The sequence below is a fragment of the Saccopteryx leptura genome, chromosome 1 (genome assembly GCF_036850995.1).
Source record: "Saccopteryx leptura isolate mSacLep1 chromosome 1, mSacLep1_pri_phased_curated, whole genome shotgun sequence".
Lineage (NCBI taxonomy): Eukaryota > Metazoa > Chordata > Mammalia > Chiroptera > Emballonuridae > Saccopteryx > Saccopteryx leptura.
The window spans coordinates 314,146,742-314,170,383 of record NC_089503.1 but is presented as its reverse complement, the minus strand read 5'-3'; the positions used below and the strand labels follow the sequence as shown (position 1 = coordinate 314,170,383).

Below are 23,642 nucleotides of genomic sequence, written 5' to 3'. Positions count from 1 at the left end.
CCCCTCTTGCCCCAGGACTGTGGAGGCTGTGCTGGAGAAAGGGTAAGGCCAGAGCTTGAACCCCTCTGAGGTTCAGGGCAGGATCCCTCCTTGCTACTTACTGGTGGGTCAGGGGAAAGAGACTCCGAGTGAGCGCAGCCCAAGCCCAAGGGCAGGGAAGGTACTCCTTACAGCACTTGTCATAGGGTCAAGGTCACATTTCTTCAGGTCCTTGGCAACACATATTAAAATTTAAAACATGTATACCCTTTGAATTAGCACCTCCTCTTCTTGGACCTTGTCCTAAAAAGCTAGGGGCATGAAAGACAGCTGTACATATAAGGGTGATCCCCAGTGGGTCCATGCCACACAGCTGCGGGCAGCATCACCACCATCAGCTGGGTTCTCACTGCAGTGCGTTTAGATAACCCCCTTCCTCTCAGGCTGCTGCCCCCGCTCGCACCCCCACTTTTGAGCCATGCTGGAGGACCACCTGCCCCTGAGCCTTTGCTCCTACTGCTCAGTTTGTCTGAAAGGTGTCCTTGCATTTTGCCCACCTGGTGACTCCAACCTGTCCTGTCAGTCCCTCAAGGTTAAACTTTGCTACCTTCTCTGCCTACTGTCCCACTGACAAACCCAATAGCCGACCCTACCCCCCAGGGTGTTCACCTGTGGTTCTGAGTGTACAGAAGCCCAGAGGGGGGGGGCATGTTTGAGCTCACCTGGGGCAGGTGAGAGTACAGACAGAGTCAAGGAATAAGTACCCAATCTTAAGAGATGGCTGTGTAAGAAAAGCCAGAAAGGCCCTGGCTGGTTGGCTCACTGGTAGAGTGTCGGCCCGGCGTGTGGATATTCCAGATTTTATTCCCAGTCAGGGCACACAGGAGAAGTGACCATTTGCTTCTCTACCCCTCCCCCTCTCACTTCTCTTTCTTTCTCTCTCTCTCCTCCCCTCTTGTAGCCATGGCTCTATTAGAGTGAGTTGGCCCTGGGTCCTGAGGATGGCTCCATGGCCTCTGCCTCAGGCACTAAAAAATAGCTCCGGTTGCAATGGAGCAAGGGCTCCAGATGGGCAGAGCATCACCCCTTAGTGGGCTTGCTGGGTGGATCCTGGTCAATCTGGGCGATGCAGGAATCTATCTCTGCCTCCCCTCCTCTCACTAAATAAAAGGGGAAAAAAAACAGAGAAAGGGCAAAGAGAGAAGGTATGGGCTGGGGGAGTCTTAGAAGGAGGAGGGAAGGTCAAAGAGAGAGAGGCCTCTGCAGGGTCAGTGTCAAGGCCAGAAACCGCAGGAGCCACAGCTTAGTGACCTGGGTCTCTCCATTGACCTCCTGCTGCGTTGGGGGGGGGGGAGCCTGGACAGGAGGCAGGGTTGGGCTGGCGGATTGGAGGAGCTGGAAGGAGAGGATGGGAGGGTGGAGGGCAATGAGTGATTTTGTGCCCACAGGGTACAGGATCTTTGGGGAGGTAGAGATTTAAGAAGAGTCAGGATAAAAGTGATCTGGTGAAGTGTCCACAGGAAGGAGTTAGTGTATTGACAGCTAGAAGCATTTATATTTTAAAAGGAAGCTGGAGGGGGAAGGGGGACCAAATCCCACAGAATGAATCACTAATGTGAGGGTTTTAGGCAGCTGAGGAAGACTGGAAGTCTATAATATTTCTGTTGTCACCTTGTTACAGGAAATGTGATCATGTTACTGCCCAATTAGACTCACAGAGGCTCTCCCTGGTTTCCAGGACAGCACTGGGTCCTCTGTCTCTCCCTCCCCTTGACCTCTCTCCCCTGAAACACTTTCTTGAACTCCACCAGGCTCTTGAGTCTTCCCACTCAGTAGCCTGTTGCAAGACTTCTGAAAGCTTCCCCTAAGAGCTTTCTTGTGCTTAAACCCCCTCTCTGCACCCCCACCCCCACCTGGCTGCCTCCTACTCTCCCTTCAAAGTTCGGCTTGGTAAAGAGCTGGGGAGGAAAGATCACATGCTCCCAGCTGCGATGTCAGGGAGGCAGGACTGCAGGCGAGTTGCACGTTCTTCTTGATCCTTCTGTGGTGTCGAGAATTTCTATAGTGAACACATTTCACTTTAAAAATGCTGAAGGAGGGGGTGGACCTGAAGAATTATAATTTAAAAAACAAGCAAGGGCCCAGTCTAAGGGTTGCGCCCCAGCTGGCTGGGGCCCCTCCTCTGGGTTTGTGCAGCTCTGAACCTTCCTTTATCCCACCACTTTCCAGCTCTCATTCTGGGAGTCTGGCCCTCCCTGGTGGGGCTCTAGGTAGGCACACACCCCAGGGGGTACCCCGGAGGGGTCTATTCCCCTCTTCCCATTCCCCCACTCCCCTTCAGAGACAAGGAGCAGAACCCCCACCCCACCCTTTTGGCCCTAACATCACCTCCACCCCATGCTGATGTCCTTGAAGGGTAGAGGGGTGGCAGAGGGAGATACAGTCTCCTATGGATGGCGCCGCCACCACACCACACCCACCAAAGTTTGAGCAGCTTGCCTTTCAAACCCAGCTGAAAGGGAGGTGCCTGCTATGAAAATAGCAGTTAACACTGTGAAACTTTAACGTCTCTGAGACCAAACATTTGACCTCTGCACTTGGTTTGTGTCCCCGCGTGGCCAGTGTGCACCCAAGGTCCAAAGTCTGGAGGCGTGAGAACTGTGGGCAGGCTGTGGAAGTGGCCCTGAGGCAAGCCACATCCGTGGGCATTTCTCCCTAATTCGGAGGTGTTGAAAGATGTGACAGCCAGTTGGGTGGCAGTGTTCTGAGGGCATCGGCTCTAAAAGCTTCCGCAACACACACGCTCTGTTCAAAGGTTGCCTTCCAACGCCTGCTGCACGTGTCTCCCCAATCAGCCACTTGGCCACGCGCTGTCACATTTGATGCATGTGTCCTAAAGGACTCACCGTTGTTCTGTGGCATCCTGGCATTCGTGTGCAGGCAAATGGCCAGAGCTCTGTGATAAAACCAGCAGCCCCACACCTGTGTCTTCCCAGCAGACCTGGCTCCAGAGATGCCAGAATTAAATGAGAGGGCAAAGCTCCATGCCTGAAATAAAGACCGTGGAGCTGCTTTCTTCTGCAGCTGGAGAATCAAAGTTTGGTTTTTTTTCTTTAAAATCGACCTTAGTTGGAATGGACACATTTGATCAGCACATCTGGGTTCTCACACCCTTGGCTGACCAGGCTGGTACTCAGCGCCATAGAAGGGATTGAACCCTGGCTGGATAGCTCAGTTGGTTAGAGTATTGTCTGGATACACAAAGGTCGCCAGTTCGATCCCTGGTCAGGGCACATATAAGAACAGATCAATGTTTCTGTCTCTCTTTCCCTTCCTCTCTCTCTCTAAAATCAATCAATGAAAAAATTTAAAAAAAGAGAGAAGGTATTGAGTTCCAGGGAGAGGGGGACCTGGAGCCAAGGCCTCGACCAGCAGTTGGGGCGGTGGGGGAGAGACAGCTACAAGGCTAGGGCAGCAGAAGGGAGTGAGGAGGGAGGGGAGAGATGGTGACACTGCCAGATTCTGGAGGTGGGGGGTGCCATTGCAGGGAGGGATGCTGGCTGGCCCCACCACAGGACCAACCCGTAGCAGACTCATGGCACCACCAGCTTTGCTCTGGGAGCCCCAAGCCCAGCTTGAGCTGGGCAACAGTAGCTACCCCCTAATACTGCCAGGTCAATGCTGAGTACCATTGTCCCTAGAATCCTATGAGCTGCTGGACATGTCTATTAAATGACCCAATTCTAGAAAAATGGCCTCTGACTTTTTAGCTCCCTTTGAAAGAGTACAGTTCATTCATTTGAGAAGTATTTTCTTTTGCTTGCTTTGAGATTTTAAAATTGTAGCATAGAATAGTGGTTAAGAATATGGGGTTAAGGATCCAGAGGGACCCCACTTAAAATCCCACCTCTACCCCTGACTAGCTGTGCTGCTTAGGTAAAGCTTTTTCTTTCTCTGAGCCTCGGTTTTCCTGTCTGCAAAAGGGGAATGTGCCCAGTGACGTTAGATTCTATCATCATATGGCTAAACAGGGATGCTGAGAGTCTGCACTGTGCAAGGGGAGCCAAGTACCCAGGACCGGCTCAGGGAGGAGGTGAGCGAGTCCTTCAGACTGAGGGGACGATCCTGAAGCTCAGGGACAAGAAGGAAGCCAGAGGGCATTCTGAATAGTGGGACTAGCATGGGCAAAGGCTCAAGAGCCTGGAGGGCCTGGTGTCTGCGGGGCAGTGAGCCAAGGACTGGGCCAGCTGAGCCAAGCTGTGCTGGGCCTGGAGACATGGGCTGGATCCTCTAGGCCAGGGACTTGCAATTTGCTTTTTTAATGGTGGTCCAAAGCTAAAGATGCATGTTACAGTGTGAACCTGTCTGAACCCGGCTGTACTAATATAGCTGAGACCAGAAGGTCACAAGCAGTGCCTTTAAAAAATTTTTTTTTAATTTATTCATTTTAGAGAGGAGAGAGAGAGAGAGAGAGAGAGAGAGAGAGAGAGAGAGAAAGGGGGGAGGAGCAGGAAGCTTCAATTCCCATATGTGCCTTAGACCAGGCAAGTGCAGGGTTTTGAACTGGCGACCTCAGCATTCCAGGTCGATGCTCTATCCACTGTGCCACCACAGGTCAGGCAAGCAGTGCCTTTAGTACGCACAAGATGCTCCATGTTGTATTTTTTTAAACTGCTTGTCTTGACCTTGTAAATTGATTTCAGACTCCTTCCTGGGTCTTCTCCGGTGGGTCACCTCCTCAGGCAGGGTCAGCTGGGTGGCCTGTAGATCCCGGGGGCCACCAGGCAGCTCTAGCTGGGGAGGAGAGGAGGTGGATTCTGGAGCTGTGGAGCTCTCAAACCCAAAGTTCAAGTGGTCACAGGTTCAGAAGAAGAACCAGAAAAAGAAGAAGTCGGGCGCCAGCAGGTGGTAGACACAGTCTTTTCCAAAGAAGGTGACAGAAAGCAGGATGGGGGAAGAGTCTGGCCGCTGAGGGAAGGGTCTGGAGGCCTTCCCTGCTGCACGTGCCCTGCGCGGTGGGTCTGTCACAGGGAGGACCCAGGAGTCATCTGACTTCCTTGCCTTCTTGTCCCTGGGAAAAGGCAGGCTGGCCCTCTGGCAGCCTGTAAATGTTTCTGGACCTTATAAATCCTGTGACAACCTTATAAGCTGGCATTGTTGTTCTCCTGTGTTGTTGCAGGGGAAACACTGAGCTTCAGAGAAGGAAAGCCACCTACCCAAGGTTGCACAGCTTTTAGGTGACAGAGCAAGGATCCAGACCCAGGCCTGGGCTTTTCTAGGCACCCCTGCCTCTCTTTCTGGCCAGGCTCCAGCTTCCTAGCAGGCCTTGGAGCTGAGAGAAATGAGGGATGGAGGATGTGATATTTCTGGAAAACACCATCTCCTGACAAGTTGGGGTGGGCAAGTGAACCATCTATGCCGGGCCGTGGGGTGGAGGTGGGGAGGGAAGGACAGGGCGATGCCTACTAAGCAACCACATTTTCAGTTGGGGCTGGATCGGGGTGGTGGCCCTGAGGATTGGGATCTCCCATACATCAGGCTGCAACTGTTTTCCTGTCCTGTCTCTGGCTGGCCCACCCCCATGGACCTCACCCACCAGGGCTGTCACCCTCCCACACCCTCTGCACCATCCATACTCACCACGGGCTCGCACTTCTCCCATTCAGAAGTTGATGCATGCTGAAGGTGCCATCTGGGGCAGGGGAAGAACAGGCAAGGGCAGAGGAAGCCTGCCAGTCATCAGATGGGGCCCGGGCTTGCAGGGTTGGGAACGGACTCCCCTGTGCACTTTTGTGCCACTCAGTGGCCCCCACTGGGGTATGCCAGCTGGGCTTTTGGGGCTTTCCCTGCCTCTTAGCCCAGGAGTCTGGGGTTCTCCCAGTTCCCCACCCTGGGCCATGTGCCCCTCTCAGCAGCCCATGCGCAGAATCCTAAAGGACCCCGAGGCTGGCTCACTCTGCCACAGCCCACGTTCCTATGGGGGACATACTCCCTTTGCAGCAGTCACCAGGCACAAGATGGACACAGCTGATAGTGCCATTCCAGCGGCACTCAGAGGACACAGCTCAGGCTCTCTGTAGGTCTCCTGAAGCCCCTGGGCCTGTGGTGAGGACCAGGCCCTGCAGGGAATGCTGGATGCCTGCAGCTGTCTCCATGCCCCCTTTTCTTTCAGACTTTCTGCCCTGCAGCCACTCACTGGCCTCTGACTGTGAAATTGTGTTACTTCTGCCAGGAGTCTGACAAACCCTTCTCTTTAGTGTCTGATGTCTACTGTGCTTGGTGCCACCACGAGCACCCCTAGCCCTATGCCAGGTCACACTTGGCTGGGTTTCTGACTCCACTGCCCAGCCTGGAGGCTGGCTTTTCCTCCTCAGCATAGACAACCTGGATTTAAATCCCAACTTCCTGCTTAGGAACTCTATAGCTTGGGGACTCTAAGATCCTCTGAGGTTTTTTGTCTGCAAAACAGGGTTGCAGTAGTCACCTCATGGAATTGCCATGGTGTTGAGTTGACATAGGGCATGTGTCACGCACAGCCAGAGTATACTTTCTGCACATTTGCTCGCCCCCTCTCCCCTCGGGCTATGTCTAGCCCACTGTGCATATGTGTTCCTGCTTTCAAAGTTGGCTGATTATCTCCAGACCCCAGGACATCTGCGTGCCCCTTCCTGACCTCCCCACCAGTCCTCCCAACCCAGGCTCCCCCTGCTTTCCTGTTAGACTGGGGACATCACGAGGGCAGGCAGCCCCTCCACCAGACAGGGCCTGTGACCTCACCAATACCCCTTAAATGTTTGTTGGAGGAACACAAATGATAGCTGAAAATGACTCTGAACCTATCTGTAGCACTGGGTCATACCTGGGGATGCTCTGCAGCCAACTGGAGCAGCCTGCACCCCAGAAGTGGCTCCTGGAGGCACAGGTCCAGGAGAGGGGGTAGAGGCTGGGCTACTAGAGTCCAGGTTTGCGGTGCTGACACCTCTATAAAAAGAAGGGGCAGCCCTGGCTGGTTGGCTCAGTGGTAGAGCATTGGCCTAGCATGGGGATGTCCCAGGTTCAATTCTCAGTCAGGACACACAGGAGAAGCAACCATCTGATTCTCTACCCTACCCCCCCCCACCCCATTCTCTCCTGAAGCCATGGCCCAGTTGGTTCAAGCACATCAGCCCTGGGTCCTGAGGATGGCTCCACAGAGCCTTTGCCTCAGGTGCTAAAAATAGCTTAGTTGCAAGCTTGGCCCCAGATGGGCACTGGGTGCATCCGAGTGGGGGTGTATACAGGAGCCTGTCTCTCTATCTCCCCTCCTCTCACTTGAAAAAAGAAGAAAAATAAAAAAGAAGAAGAAGAAGGGGCAGTGGAGGCAATTAGCTATATCACCAGGCCGGGACTCCATCACCTTCTCTGGAACTGAAGCTTTCTCTCTCCCCTGTTTTTGGCCTGCTGTCCCCAGATTGGCTGCTGTCACTGATCCAGAGAGACTGCTTCATCACTTCACATTTGAGGGACAGCAGTTTTATCCGAGGTCTGAGGTTCCCCTCTCTGTCGCAGACCTGAGCTGGAGCCATGCATTTTCATGATCCTCACCCTCTGACCTTAAAATAATGAATCCTGGAAGAATACAGAACAATAGTCATCTATTTTTATAGTGTCGCCAGAATTGTAAAGATCGGCTTAATTGCCCTAGCAGATCCCATCTTTTTCTTGAAGGGTACCTCAAATGCGGAGAATATATTTAAGACAACTGGATGAATGTCTTCCTGCCAAGACAAACAGGAAGGCGGCCACGTAGTGCTGACAGTGTTTCTTAGATACATAGAGAGGAGGAGCAGGAGGCCCCAGAGGAGGTGGCGAGGCTCCGAGCAGACCCTGGCGAGGCCACCTTCCTGGTGATCTGGGTCCCGTTCCAACCTCCCCGCCCTCAGAGGAAACACTCAGCCTGGTGTCCTTGCACCACCAGCTGCCTCACAGGGTCACTGAGAGGACCAAATGAGAGGATATGGATAAAAAGCAGGGGATGGGGACTCAATAGGAGCTGGGCAGGTGAGGAAGTAGAGGACACCCCAGAGGAGACAGGAGATGGGGGCGTACTGTTGGTGCAGGAAGATTGCTGGGCAGGGTGAGTAATGTTTATCTCACCCCTCTCACTTCCTGTCCTTCCTGGTCTACCTGGGACCCTGGGGACATGGCTTTGTACTCCCACCCTGCCCCTGCCGCATCTCAGACAAACATCAGCCTTGAGTTGAAGCTTCCTATTTACAACTAATATACTGTTATAGTTAAACCACGACAGCCACCTTGCAGTAAAGCCCAGAGATATACAGTGAGCTGTGAAACCCCACCCGCTCCCCCGCCAGAGGGGAGCCCGATGCCAGCTCAGTGGATTCCCCACATGTGAGCATCATCCTATGAATGACGTACAACAAAGATGACCCACGGTGACACCCAGACATGCCAGTCAGTTCCCTGGAACTGTTGGTGACTTTAGTTCTTTGGAGGAGGGGATGTCTCTTTAGTTGCTCAATGAGAAACTCAAACGTATCAGCGTGGCTAGAGCTTTGAGGAACTAACTAGTGTGGAGGGCCATCTCCGTCCCTGCCCCCAGTCTTCTAGTGCAGTGGTCCCCAACCTCTTTTGGGCCACGAACCGGTTTAATGTCAGAAAATATTTTCACAGACTGGCCTTTAGGGTGGGACGGATAAATGTATCACGTGACCGAGACAAGCGTCAAGAGTGAGCCTTAGATGTAACAGAGGGAGTCTGGTCATTTTTAAAAAAATAAAACATCGGCCCTGGCCGGTTGGCTCAGTGGTAGAGCGTCGGCCTGGCGTGCAAGAGTCCCGGGTTCGATTCCCGGCCAGGGCACATAGGAGAAGTGCCCATCTGCTTCTCCACCCCTCCCCCTCTCTTTCCTCTCTGTCTCTCTCTTCCCCTCCCACAGCCGAGGCTCCATTGGAGCAAAAGATGGCCCAGGCACTGGGGAATGGCTCCTTGGCCTCTGCCCCAGGCGCTAGAGTGGCTCTGGTCGCGACAGAGCGACGCCCCGGATGGGCAGAGCATCGCCCCCTGGTGGGCGTGCCAGGTGGATCTCGGTCGGGTGCATGCGGGAGTCTGTCTGACTGCCTCCCCGTTTCCAGCTTCAGAAAAATACAAAAAAAAAAAATAATAATAATAATAATAAAAATAAAAAATAAAACATCATTCAGACTTAAGTATAAATAAAACGGAAATAATGTAAGTTATTTATTCTTTCTCTGTGGACCGGTACCAAATGGCCCATGCACCGATACTGGTCCGTGGCCCGAGGGTTGGGGACCACTGTTCTAGGAGGTTTGCCTCCCTTATCTTTAGGGTCCTGCTCAGGGCTGAGCTGAAGAGACCTGAGCGGAAACCAGCCTGGCCCAACGCCAGCCTGGCACCACAGACAGGAGGCCCTCGCCTCGCTTTCCCCAATAAAATAAATCTCACTGCTCTCTCTGAGCGCCTCAAACACACGATCTTCTCCCGATTAACAACCTGGCCAGCATGTTCTTGGCTGCTCGCTGCCGACCTCAATTTAGAACTGTCTGTTGTTTGGCTGCTGGAGAGGGACGGTGCTGGGGAGACGGGGCACACTGAAGCCGAGGGGGCCTGTGCAGCTGAGGCCTGGGAGTGGGGAGGTGGCGTCCCCTGACCCCGCCCAGAAGCTGACCAGCATCTTGGGAGCCTGCAGGAGGGTGGGAGGCCTGGCCAGGCAGGTTGCTGTTTGAGGGACTTTCAAACTGTTTTCCTAGGTGCCTCTGATGAGGAAGAGTAGGGATTAGGGGTGGGGAGGAGGCCACTCCCACAATACTGCCTTTGTATTATAATGGTCACTGAACATCATGGTTGCAGCCCAAATGGCCATGTGTGGAACACCTCTGCATTGTTGGAAAACTGCTCTTAAGGCATCGCTTGTTGTATTCTATAAAAACTCTACAAATTCTTTTCTGAGCTCAGAATCAGGGAAATGCCTGGCATGCCTCCTCCTCCAGGCTGGGGAGAGCCATGGGCAGACCTGCCTCCCTGCATGGGTCTACCGCTGGGAAGTGCTGCTTTTTGCCAGGAAAGGTTTCTTTATTTTATTTCCTGCCTCCTTCTTCTTTTTATCTTCACTAGCTCTGGGTCTCCTCAGGCCTGTGCTGTTATCCAAGGAGGCTTTTTGGCCTTTCGGAAGGAGAGTGGTGGGAGCATGAAGTCTGTAGTCTTCCAGCCTGGGGCGGGGTTGCATATCCACCTCTGAGAGACTGAAAGCTAGCATCTTGACCTCCCTGACCGTCAGACTCTTCTTCTCTATAAAATGAAGCTCTTACACACTTTGCCTTGGATGTGTTGAGAGACAGTGAGTCACGGATGTAAAGCATTGGGCACAACACGTGCCCTCCACGAAAGCATGGGAAACGGGAGCACGAGCCAGGTCCTCCCAGAGGAGCGGGTGGATTGAAGCAGGTTGGAGAGTGAGCCACTGTCCCCTTGTCCTTCCTTTGCAGGAGGGCAGTCAGTGACCCACACTGGCCTCCCTATCATGGTCTCTCTGGCCAACAAGGCCGTGTCCTTCAGCTGCAGAATCACCTATCCAGACACCCCAAAATTCAAAGATTTCACAGTTGGCTACTTTTACGTGGACCGCCAGGGCCAGGAGAGCACTGAGGAGCAGATTGGCTGCCAACTCAGGACTGGCACAGAGAACCAGACGCACACGACAGAGTGCCAGGTGACCCCCAAGTTGCCCAATGCATCGGCCACTGGCACCTACTACTGCTCTGTCCACTGGCCCAGTTGCAGAAAGAAAGGCGATGGCACCTTCATCCTGGTCAGAGGTGAGGCCTCCATGGCTCTTCCCAGGGCAGAGGGCCCAGAGGTTTCTTGCAATGGAGTTTGGGGCACAGGATCTAAGGTGGGGAGAGTCTGCCTTATCTTTCACCTTTGGCAAAACAGAACCAAGCATGCTGGGGGAGCCCCTGGCCACACAGGGGTGCCGAGACATCCACCTTTGTGTGGAAAGAGCAGAGGCCGGGCTGTGGATCTGCCTCTGGCCACCTCTGTTAGGACCTGAGAGATATCACTTGGTCCCTTAATCTCAGTGTCTCTTTGGAATAGGCGGGAGGGGCAAGTGCAGAATTGGGTGTGTGCACGTATGTTTGAGATGGCCTGTGAGTGAGCACTTGGCTCATGTACATCTTTCTGGGGACACATTCTAGTCTTCATCACATTCTCAAAGGAGTGATAACACCAAAAAATTAAGATCAGCCCATCACCGAAGCCATGATTCTCTGACCTGCCTCTCCTGCTCCTGATGGCAGGGGATAGGGCTTCCAAATTCCAAGTCCTGAGTGTGGACCCCAGTTCTGTTGCTTGCCAGGATGTGACCTTGGGCCTGGTCTTCATGGCAATGCTCAGCCTGTCAAAGGCTGCTATGGGCGTGAATGAGGTCCTGCAAGCAAGGGTGAAGCCTGGTAATAGGATGTGCTCGATAATTAATGGACACTGACGTGCCTGGCTCGTGGTCAGCCCTCTGCAATTTTTTTTGCCAGCCAGATGGATGGATAGAGGAAGGGGGGGAAGAGGGAGGGATGGATGGTTGGAGAAAGAGGGGAGGGAGGGAGGGAGGGAGGAAGGGAGGGAGAGAGGGGGAAAGATGGATGGCTTAAAGGAAGAAACGGAGCTGTGCCCTTCACATCCTCCCAGCCACTCTGCCTCCCTACCTCCCCACCCCCACCCCCGGGCAGGCCAGGCACCTGCCAGGCCCAGAACAAACCATCCCTTCAGCCTCACCCTACTTGCCCACATAATCACTATTTCACATGTGGAGAAGAGGGGGCCTGAGAGATGAAATGACTTGCCCAGGGTCCCAGAGGCAGCTCTCGGTGGAGCCAGCTCATTGAGGCAGAGCCACTTAAGAAGCAAAAGAGGTGGTCCTTGCCTTGACAAGAATCAGGCAGCATACACAGGAAGGGGCTTAGCTAAAGTGAGTGTGAGAATGAGGACCTCAGGAGAGGTGGAAGTCTGGGTGTCCTTGTGGGGGAGGGGTGTAGGGATTGGGGTTGAGGAGACTAGGGATTGGGGACCTGGGGGTTAGTGATATGGGGTGTCACTAACCCCTCTGCTTCCCTGTCCTCCTCCTAGACGTAGGCTACCGAGAGCCCCAAAGGGCTTCCCAGAAGGTCCTGTACTTTTGCATCATTGGCCTCCTGAGTGTCCTGGGCATCCTGGGCACAGCTCTGCTGCTCTGGAAGAAGGTAGGGATGCGCACGCACACCCTCCGCGCTGCCCTTCACTCCCCACTGCTGCTCAAGAGTGCTCCTGAGGGCCAACGGTCGACCTGCCTTGCGGCGAGTCCTGGTGGACCCTGGTGAGGGGTCCTGTAATAGGTGTTCCCTGTGGCCCCTGGCACCAGGCCCCTGCCTCACCCTTCCTGTGGCTGGGCCGGAGCTACCAACTTATCACCACAAGTTGCAAGAAACCACAGCTCTTCAGCCTTTTCTGTTCATGATCTAGCCCCTTCTCCCCTGCCCCGATGTCCTGCCGCCACCAGCCCTGAGTTTCATCAATTGCTCACCTGGAAGGTGGGTCTTTCTGCTTCCACACTTGCCTCCCCTCTCTCTATGCCCCACACCCTTGCTTAGGCATTCATTGCTGCCCCCACCACCAGAAAGTAAGCCCTAGAGGACAGGAATTTGGTGTCCCCAGTGCCTGGGGAAGCCTGACACATAATAAGTGCCCATGGAATGAATAACTGAGTGAGTGGGCGCCAAGATCTGAGTGATGAGCTGGAGGTGGTCAGTTCCAAGGTGGGCAGGATGACAGCACCACTACCATCTTACAGAGGAGGAAACTGAGGTGCTACAGCTTTCCTGAGCTGCTGATGGCCACACTGATTGACGTATTCATTTGAAAATCACAATTGGAGGCCCTGGCCGGTTGGCTCAGTGGTAGAGCGTCGGCCTGGCGTGCAGGAGTCCTGGGTTCGATTCCCGGCCAGGGCACACAGGAGAAGCGCCCATCTGCTTCTCCACCCCTTCCCCTCTCTTTCCTCTCTGTCTCTCTCTTCCCCTCCCGCAGCCAAGGCTCCATTGGAGCAAAGTTGGCCTGGGCGCTGAGGATGGCTCTGTGGCCTCTGCCTCAGGCGCTAGAATGGCTCTGGTTGCAACAGAGCGACGCCCCAGATGGGCAGAGCATCGCCCCCTGGTGGGCATGCCGGGTGGATCCCAGTTGGGCGTATGCGGGAGTCTGTCTGACTGCCTCCCTCTTTCCAACTTCAGAAAAAAAATAAAAATTAAAAAATTAAAAAAAAAGAAAATCACAATTGGAAGGGAATGTTGATGGCCAGGGACAGGGTGCCCGATGGGGCATGGCTGGCTCCAAGGGGCGGAGCATCCCCATGCCTTTAACAAAATGCACCCACCCGATTCTTCAAGGGAAGCTCCCTCTGTGCTCTCTGGGACCCTGGCCACAGCCCAGCCTCCTCATTTCCTCCTGGAAGGTCTGCCCCTCCTTGAGCTCTTTTGCCTCCTCCCCTCACCTACACCTGTGGCAGTGGGTGGAGCCTTATAGAACACAAATTGGACCAAATCTGACCACTTCCCTGGCCTGGAAGCTCCCACTGCCCTCTGAGTATTGGCACTGTGGCATCCTGCCTTTTGTGGCCATGCTCTCACCAGCCTCCCAACCTTTATTTCCGTTCGACCACTTTCTATCTGTCACTTAATCCTCTGTTCTCCCCACCATGCTGTCTCATGCTGTCCCATGCTGTCTGTACAGTTCCTGAAGCTTGGGGGATGTTCTCAGACTCCTCTCCCACCTTCAGGAGACAGGCACCAGCCTTGAGAAATCTGGCCCAGTCCCCTGGTGGACGCGGGGCCCCTTCCCATGACCCCATAGCAGCACATGCCTCCTGGGCAGCCCCACCAGTCTCAGTAGGAGTGCCGTGAGGCTCCTCCTGGGTCTTTGTCACCACGGGGTCCAGGGTAGCCCCTACCCATGAGCCACACCTGCCAGCTTTAGCAATGTCCAGATGAGAGGCGCTAGCCCCCCAGCTGTCTTGAGCTGAACCAAGGCCTCTGACTGTGACAGACCCCTCAGAGGAGGGGTACTAGATTGGAAACAGGCCATCTGGGCTCCATCAAGGGCAGTCAGTGACTAGGTAGACAGGCCTCAGTTTCCCCCTCTTTTAAATGGAAATTCCATGCCCACTTCATCAGGCTATTATGAGAATTAAATGAAAATAAGAACAAGTCCCACAGTCCTTTGCAAACTGTGAAGTGTGACACGGATGCCGGTATCTATCTCCCTGTCTATGTATGAGACCTACACATTCAAACAAAAGAGAGATGTGGGAACTCCAGGTACTGTCAGATGAAGCAGACAGATCTGGGTTCCAATGTTACCTCTGCCACTTCCCGGCTTTGCAGCCTCAGGCAAGTTCACCTGGCCTCTCTGAGCCTTTCCATCCTCACCTGTGGAAGGAACAGAGATAATAGGAGCACTTGTCTTGCAGGTTTATTGAGGGGCGAATGAGACAAGGCAGGTAATGTGTTTAGAGCCCCGCGTGGCCTGGAGAGGCTCCATCTTCCCGAGCAGTCACACCGTGACGGGGAGTGGCGCTGGCTTCTGCCTGAGCGTGAAGTAGCTCTCGAGAGCTAATCCCTAGTAAATGGGCTGGGGTTTGGCAGGCAGCCAGGATTTTTCATTAGCTTCTGCCTGGAGATGAGGCTGTTGTTGCACTGTTGGGCGTGCGGTGCCTGCGAAGCGGGGGTGGGGGGGGGTGGGGGGTTGCGACTGGCAGCCTCCCTCAGCCACCTCCTTGGGAGGGGCTGGCAGTGCCTGCCTCCCACAGTCTCTCTGAGCCCTGTGCCTTTCCCCCACCCGGCCACCCCCACCTCCAGGGCCACCGTGAGTGCTGCCTGTGATTTCTGAAACCACAGTTACCTCCTGGCCCCTCCTGCTTGAAGCTCTCGGATGGTTTCCACTGTCCACACTATTCACACACCCCTGCACAGCCATCCTGACCCACCCCGGGCAGGTTCACCTCTCTATGGCCCCCCGACCATCTTGAAGTTCCTTAAGACCTTCAGGCCTCAGCACATACTGTTCCCTCTGCCTTTCCTCCCTCTGTTGCCAAATTTCCCAGCCTTCAGGTCTTAAACATCCCTTCCTACTGGGTGAGGCATGTGTTCCATCCCCGTATGCCAGAGGCTCTGTCCCCCTGGGTCAGTCCATGAACCATGCTTTGGCAAAGCTGCTTGTCCCTAGTCCCGCCAGGTCGTAAGCTCCAGGAGGGCAGGGATGGTGTCCATCTCTTCATGCTACCTGCCTAACAAGGGGTGCCTGACAAGTGTGTGCTGGCTGGCTGAAGACCACCTAAGTGCCACCTGAGTGACAAACACACCCTCATAACTTCCCTGAATCCTTGCAACAGTGTTGCAAAGGGGGGTTGCTGATGAAGAAAGTGAGGCCCAGAGAGGGGAAGTGGCTTGCAGGAGGCCATGGAGCCAGGGAGGGCAGAGCAGACCATACGCCCAGTCCACCTGGTGTTGCTCAGCACTGCCCACAGCAGTCTGCTGCATAGCTGGGGACCCTGCCACACTGGCACTGTGCTCTGCAGCTCCTGCCTCGCCTGAGCCAGGCCCCATGTCAGTGGGCAGTGCCTTGTGGGGTCTTTATCATTTCTGCTACCTCCAGGCAGATGAGTGGTTAGAGATAGGTGCTGGAAGCATTTGGCATGATTCTCTGGAGAGGGTGGAGGAGGGTGGGAGGTGCTGAGTGATCAGTTTCTGTGTGGCCTCATGACAACCTGCTATCTTTTGCTGCTTTGTCTGTGCACGGAGGGAAACAGGGAAGTCACTAATCCCCAGCCCTGACAACCCTGACTTGCTTCCTTGCAGAAACAGATGAAGGCTTCATGGAAGCACCCGGCCCGGAAGGGCCCGGCCCCGAGGAATGCCAGCCCCGAGCAGCCTCCTGCAGAATCCGTCTACACGGTGAGTCCTGGGGCTGGCTCCCCTGCCTCTCTCAGGCCTGGCGTGGAGTCTGGTTCCCTGGCTTGGTCACACACCAGCTGTGGTCGGGACTTCTCTGAGCCTTGAGTTCCTCATCTGTAAACCGGGGATGAGAAGTCCCATCTGGTGAGCTTTCTATGAAGGTGAAACAAGATTACATGTGTGGCCCTGATCCTTGGCAGGGATGTAGATCTGAGGTGCCCCAGGTCCCCTCCTTGGCCTACTTCTCCGCTTCTGGAACAAGAGGTAGCGCGGCACGAGTTGTTGAGGAATAAAGAAAGTTCCTTCATCCAAACAGATGATGCTGTTGACCAGCTCACCAACTCCTTCCTGTTTTTATTGCACAAACAAAAACACAGCAACAAGAATCACAAAAAGAGGAAAAGGTCAGGCACCATCCCAAGCCCTTCACACATCACATCAAATGACTTTCTATTCTTCACACGTACCCCTCCTCACCACACACATTGTTTTATAGCCTTATGATCAAGAGGAGACCCAGGTGGTGATAGGGATGCTTTTCTGTGTGCCCTAGCATGTTCCATCACTGCGATGGTCTTCATAATTATCTGGGGGAGAGGCTCAGCCACGTGCCCAGCTGGGTGTGCCCACCCAACCCAGCCCGCCCACTAGTCCGCACACAGCCACTCTGCCCAGCAGCTGGGAAGGCGACAAACATTCTTGTTTAGTTACCTCTATTTTAGTTCTGCAAGTAACATATGCTCATTGTAGAGAGGGTGATGAATGAATACCACCCAGTGTCAGCTGGGATCTCCAGGCTGTGAAATCTAGATCCGCAGCAGGTTGGGATCTTCACTCCACACCTGGGGGATACAGAGCCCTGCGGGGTCCTGCAGCTTCCACAGGGGCGTGTTCTGGGCTGCCTCTGGCACTAGGGTTCTGCCTGAATGCGCTGTCACCTGAGGCACCAGGTGCACCCTGGGACCCGACTTCTGAAGGGCCCCGCAAAACCCCAACTTCACACTTTTTTCCTAATGACACCAGGATGGTTTCATATGTGCAGTTTTAACATTCATGGTACATAATATCTTTTATTTACTTAAAAATATGTTTAACATGTCTTTTTATTTTCCCTGTCTCTCTTTTTTTTTTTAAGGGGCCCAATATTTTCTTTCATTCCTAGGGCCTCAACTGACCTTAATCTGCCTCTGGCTGTCACTGCTCCTGTCCCCACTAACCTGACTCACACAGGAAATGTGGGTCCTTCCTCTGTGTCCACAAAACCGCACACAGAGGGCATTTAGAATATGGCCCTGTTTACTAAGAATGGGGGGCAGATGGGGATGAGGCAAAGAGATTGCCCCTATGGGGATCACTGGCAGCTCTAAATAGAACAGAACGAAGTCAGCTCACCCAGATTCTTCAGTCTCTCTGCCCAGGGAATTTCCACCAGCCTCGGCTTTCCACGTGGCCCCAGCCTTACCATATTCTCTCTTCCCTCCCAGCAGCTCATCATGGTGTTTTCCCATGAGGACTTACAGTGTCAGCTGTTAAATAAAACATTTCTCTCTTGTTCTCTCTCTCTCTCTCTGTCTCTCTCTCTTTACACACACACACACACACACGCACGTTAGATTTGTCTCATATATTTATATATCAAAAAGAAGAAAATAACTATCATTCTAATTCTATCTTCTTCCAAGATAAATACTAGTAATATTAACTTCTATACCTTCTAATCCTTTTTTTAAAAATAAACACATACAAAGAGACCCATAATACAGTCACACATAGTTTTTTTTTTTATTGGAGTAATACAACTATTTTTTCATGTTACACTATCTCATGAACACCGTTCTACACAAATAAATATTCTTTCTACAAGATTATTTTTGATCAGAGAGACTCATTTTGCATGGAATACCTTTTTCACCTGTGTTGAGACTCCTCGGAGGCTCAGCAGACATCTGGAATGTGGGATAGAGGCCCACTACCCCTCAGGGTTGCAGGGTGGCTTGCAGAGGCTTGCAGACCAGAAAGATGTAAAGGGAGGCCACTGACTTTGCTAGCCCATGAGACCAGTCCCTGCCAGCTGGTCTGTGCACGGAGGGAAACAGGGAAGTCACTAATTGGACCTGGGCAGATAAGAATGACTTTAACCACAGAGATGATAATGTTAGGAGCCACTTATTTTTTCTTATTTTTGTTTTTAAAATGAGAGGAGGGAAGATAGAGAGACAGACTTTCACATGCACCTCGATGAGGATCCACCTGGCAACCCCCATTTGGGGTCAATGCTCAAATCAACCGAGCTATCCTCAGTGCCTGAGGATGATGCTCAGACAACAGAGCTATCATCAGCTCCTGGGGCTGATAAGCCACTGGCTGCAAGAGAGGAAGAGAGAGAGAGAAGAGGGAGAGGGAGAGAAGGGGGAGAGGGAGGGAAAGAGAAGCAGATGATCGCTTTTCATGTATGCTCTGACCAGGGATCAAACCCGAATATCTGCATGCCCGGCTGACACTCTATCCACTGAGCCAACTGGTCAGGGTCAGGGAGCCATTTGTTGAATATCTACTGTGGTGGGACTTTGACCCATTATTTCATTAATCCTTATAGTGGGGTTTTAGGATACAATGTTATCTTCAATTTTCATTTTATTTTCTAATTGTCTATTGCTGGTATATAGAAATATGATTAATTTTTTTAATATTGACTTTGTATGTAGAGTGACTTTGATGAATTCACTCAATTCTAATGGTTCCTCTGTAAATTCTTGACCCAGCCATGTCATCTATGAAAAGGGAAGTTTCACTTGTTTCTTTCGAATCCTCAGACCTTTTATTTCTTGTTTTCTTGCTTGATTGCACTGCTTAAGACACCTGTCTGACAGTGACAGCAGGCTTCATTGTCTTGTTCCCAACCTCTAGGGAAGGATTTTTATATAATTTCTCCTTCTACTCTTTATAGATGGATACTTTGATTATTGATTTTCCATCTTTCTTCTCTTCTAATTTATGCAGTTAAGGCTATGAACTTCCCTACATGTGTGGCTTTAGCTGTATTCCACAGGATTTTTTTTCCTTTTTTTTTTCTTTTTTTTTTTGTATTTTTCTGAAGCTGGAAACGGGGAGAGACAGTCAGACAGACTCCCGCATGCGCCCGACCAGGATCCCACCCGGCACGCCCACCAGGGGCGACGCTCTGCCCCTTCAGGGCGTCACTCTGCCGCGACCAGAGCCACTCTAGCGCCTGGGGCAGAGGCCAAGGAGCCATCCCCAGCGCCCGGGCCATCTTTGCTCCAATGGAGCCTTGGCTGCAGGAGGGGAAGAGAGAGACAGAGAGGAAGGAGGGGAGGGGGTGGAGAAGCAAATGGGCGCTTCTCCTATGTGCCCTGGCCGGGAATCGAACCCGGGTCCCCCGCACGCCAGGCCGACGCTTTTTTTTTTTTTTTTTTCTGAAGTTGGAAACGGGGAGGCAGTCAGACAGACTCCTGCATGCACCCGACCGGGATCCACCCGGCATGCCCACCAGGGGGCGATGCTCTGCCCCCTCTGGGGCATTGCTCTGTTGCAACCAGAGCCATCCTAGCACCTGAGGCAGAGGCCATAGAGCCATCCCCAGCGCCTGGGCCAATTTTGCTCCAGTGGAGCCCTGGCTGCGGGAGAGGAAGAGAGAGAGAGGAAAGAGAAGGGGAGGGGTGGAAAAGCAGATGGGCACTTCTTCTGTGTGCCCTGGCCGGGAATCGAACCCGGGACTACTGCACGCCAGGCCGACACTCTACCACTGAGCCAACTGGCCAGGGCCATACAGCTTTTTTTTTTTTTTTTTTGTATTTTTCTGAAGTTGGAAACAGGGAGGCAGTCAAACAGACTCCCGCATGCACCCGACTGGGATCCACCCAGCATGCCCACCAGGGGGCGATGCTCTGCCCATCTGGGGCATCGCTCTGTTGCATCCAGAGCCATTCTAGCGCCTGAGGCAGAGGCCATGGAGCCATCCTCAGCGCCTGGGCCAACTTTGCTCCAATGGAGCCTTGGCTGCGGGAGAGGAAGAGAGACAGAGAGGAAAGAGAGGGGGAGAGGTGGAGAAGCAGATGGGCGCTTCTCCTGTGTGCCCTGGCTGGGAATCAAACCTGGGACTCTTGCCCCCCAAGGCCGATGCTCTACCACTGAGCCAACCGGCCAGGGCCCCATACAGGTTTTGATATGTTGTATTTTTTTTTTTCATTTTTCTGAAGCTGGAAACAGGGAGAGACAGTCAGACAGACTCCTGCATGCGCCCGACCGGGATCCACCTGGCACGCCCACCATGGGGCGATGCTCTGCCCACCAGGGGGCGATGCTCTGCCTATCCTGGGCGTCGCCATGTTGCGACCAGAGCCACTCTAGTGCCTGAGGCAGAGGCCACAGAGCCATCCCCAGCGCCTGGGCCATCTTTGCTCCAATGGAGCCTTGGCTGCGGGAGGGGAAGAGAGAGACAGAGAGGAAAGCGCGGCGGAGGGGTGGAGAAGCAAATGGGCGCTTCTCCTATGTGCCCTGGCTGGGAATCGAACCCGGGTCCTCCGCACGCTAGGCCGACGCTCTACCGCTGAGCCAACCGGCCAGGGCGATATGTTGTATTTTTATTATCTTTCAGCTTAAATTTTTTGTTGAGATTTCCTCCTGTCCCTGTGGGTTATTTATAAGTGGTTTGCTTAATTTTCAAATGTTTATTTTCTAGTTATTCTGTTTTTTTATTTTTCCTAATTCCATTGTGATCAGAGAGTATATATATATCTATATGATTTTAATCCTTTGAAGTCTTTTGAGATTTGCTTTATGGATCAGCTTATGTCCAGTGTGGCATGAAAAGAAATAGCATTGGCCATGGCTACGTGACTGTTCAGTGAGTGTCAGGTAAGGTTGATGTTGTTAAAATATTCCTTATCCTTATTGTTTTGGATTAACAGATGTTAAGAGAAGTGAGTTAAAATCTGCCCATATAATTATATATTTGTATTTTTCTCCTTTTAATTATGTCAGTTTTTGCTTTTTATTCATGAGGGAAAATACTCAGGACATATTAAGGCATGGGGGGGTATCAAAGCTCCAGGACTTTGATTTTTTTTTAATTTACCTATTAAAGAGTATGGATTTGGGGCCTGGCCAGCTGGCTCAGTGGTAGAACATCGGCCCAGTATGTGGATGTCCTGGGTTTGATTCCTGGTCAGGGCACACAGGAGAAGTGATCATCTGCTTCTCTACTACTACCCCTCCCTCTTCCCTTTCTCTCTTCCCCTCCTTCTACCATGGCTTGATTGGTTTAAGCACATTGACCCAGGACACTGAGGATGGCTCCATGGCCTCGCCTCAGACTCTAAAATGGATTGGTTGCGAGCATGGCCCCAGATAGGCAGAGCATCTGCCCCAGATGGGGGTTGCCAGGTAGATCCCAGTTGGGGCACATGCATTTAGTCTGTCTCTCTCTCCCCCCTCCTCTCACTTGGAAAAGAAGAGGACAAAAAAGGAGCATGGATTTGGACTGGGTCAGACACACTGGGGCTCAAAGCCTAGTTGTCTTGCTCACGAGTTCTGCTACTTAAACTTTCTGAATTATGGTTCCATAGTCTATAAAATAGGGCTAATGATATAATATCAAATTCATAGCTTGCAGATACGCTATGATTTCTCCCATCTTAAATCCCTTATCTTGAGCCCACATTCCTTTTAAGCAACCCCTGCTCTTTTTCCAAGACTTCTTAGAACTGTCAGAACTTTCTGGCTTCAGTTTTTATCTCTCCTTTCCAACCTACTCTACCAGGCTTTCGGCCCACTTCTTCACCAAGATCTTTCTTCTCAAGGTCACCATCATTAAATCCAACAACCAGTTCCTGGTCCTCACCTTCCCTGATGAATCTGAAGCACCTGACACCACTGAGTTCTCCTTCCTTCTTGACACACTTTCTTCACTTGCTTCTGGAACATTCCACTCCCTCCTGACGCTCCCCATAACTCACTGCCACACCTCCTCAGCCTCCTTCACGGGTTCCTCCTTAGGGACCAATGGAACCCTGACATCTAAACATTAGGGTCCAGTCCTGGGGCCCTTTCTCTTTGATCTCCACTCCTCTCCCTGGGTGATCTCCTTCAGCTTCAAGGTGTTGAGACCAGCCACATTCTGGCAGCCCCCAAATTTATGTCTCCAGCCCAGACATCTCTGATCACCAGAGTCAACTCTATTTGGACGTTTTGTCAGCTTCTCTCTTAGACCAAGCCAATTCTTTACCCATGGAAGTGCCTCTCCCCACCATCCTCCTCCTTGTAGTGAATGATTGCTCCATCCTTCCTGTTGCTCAGGCTAAACATTTTGAAGTTGTGCCTTCTATCACTGCTCATGTCTGATCTGTCAGCACATTTTGCTTCAAAGCACATCTGGAATCTGACCCATCTCAGCCCTCCAGTGCTAACACTGGTGGAGCCATCACCATTTCTTGCCTGGAGTCTAGCCTATTATTATCCTGGCCCCACAGTCTGTTCTCCACCCAGCAGCAGCGGCATGACCCTGTCCAACTGTAGACAGATCATGTTTGCTCTTCTCTGAGCCTCTGGTGAGCCTGGGTCTTCTGAGAAGCAGACACCCAGCCGGGATTAGATGTACTGTAATTCCATTAGGGAAACCACCCCTGAGAGAAAATGGGGAGGATCAGGAGAGCCCTCAGACTGATTCAGGTCTGGTCCGGAGTGAGAGAAAGGGGGGAAGGCGGTGAAGAGGAAGCACCAACCACCACACAGTCTCAGGATGGTTCAACAAGGTCATTGGGAGCTCCAGGTCACAGGAGTCCTGTGTCTCCCAGGACAGGAGGCTGTGATGCCAACCTGCCATGCCACCACTGGCTGGGAGCAGCCCATGGGGCATGTGGCCCCCATGCACACGTAATGGTGGGTTTTAGAACCCAGCATCTGGGACCTTTGGTTAATGCTGATCCCTGGAGTTAGAGGCTCTGACTCTGACTGCCACAGTCCTTCAAAGGTTCCTGTCTCACTCAGACTCCCATCACAGCCCTGACAGTGGCCTCCAAGGGCTCTGTTCACACATCCTCCCACTGTCTCTTCCCGCCACTCACTTGCTTGAGTCACACTGGCTTCCTTGCTGCTCCTTAAATGTGCCAGGCATGCCCCCACCTCAGTGCCTTGGTGTTGGCTGTGCCCGCTGCTCCAGATTGTCCTTTCTGCCACTGTCCACAGGGCTATTCCCTCCTTCCCCAGCTCTCTGCTCAAGTACCTTTGCAGTGAGGCCTTTCCTGACTTCCCTTTTAAATTTGCAACTACCCCCCCTCCCATCCTCCCCCCCCCACCCCGCTATGGCCCAACCTCTCTATCTTCCTAGCCCTTTCACTTTCATGATTGAGGTCTGTCTCACCCACCCCTCCCCCCACGGCATAAGCCGAGTGCCCAGCCCACAGTAGTGCTTAGCGATCTGCCATATGGATGAGTGGGGGACTGTTCTTACCTTGAAGGTACCTAGGGGTCCATGGGGTTCAGGGCTAGGTACAGAGCAGGCACACCGTGGGACATCAGCATTGTGGCATCACTCTCCCTCAGAATCAGTTGGACAGCCTCCTCAGCTCTGCATCACCTCTGCCTGGCCTGGTGCCCTCCCTTTTGTCCCAGTTCAACCCCCACCCCATTCCTCACTGCAGCAGCGGTACC

General features: G+C 52.8%; 1 protein-coding gene across 1 annotated transcript in view; it reads left to right on the top strand.

Moving 5' to 3' along the window:
• The window catches only part of NFAM1 (NFAT activating protein with ITAM motif 1), a 58,357-nt gene that overhangs the window by 29,457 nt on the left and 5,258 nt on the right, over positions 1 to 23,642 (top strand). The window contains exons 3-5 of the mRNA XM_066361279.1: positions 10,485 to 10,814; positions 12,121 to 12,233; positions 15,879 to 15,974. Coding sequence (XP_066217376.1) covers positions 10,485 to 10,814; positions 12,121 to 12,233; positions 15,879 to 15,974 — 539 coding nt within the window. The remainder of the gene's footprint in view (positions 1 to 10,484; positions 10,815 to 12,120; positions 12,234 to 15,878; positions 15,975 to 23,642) is intronic.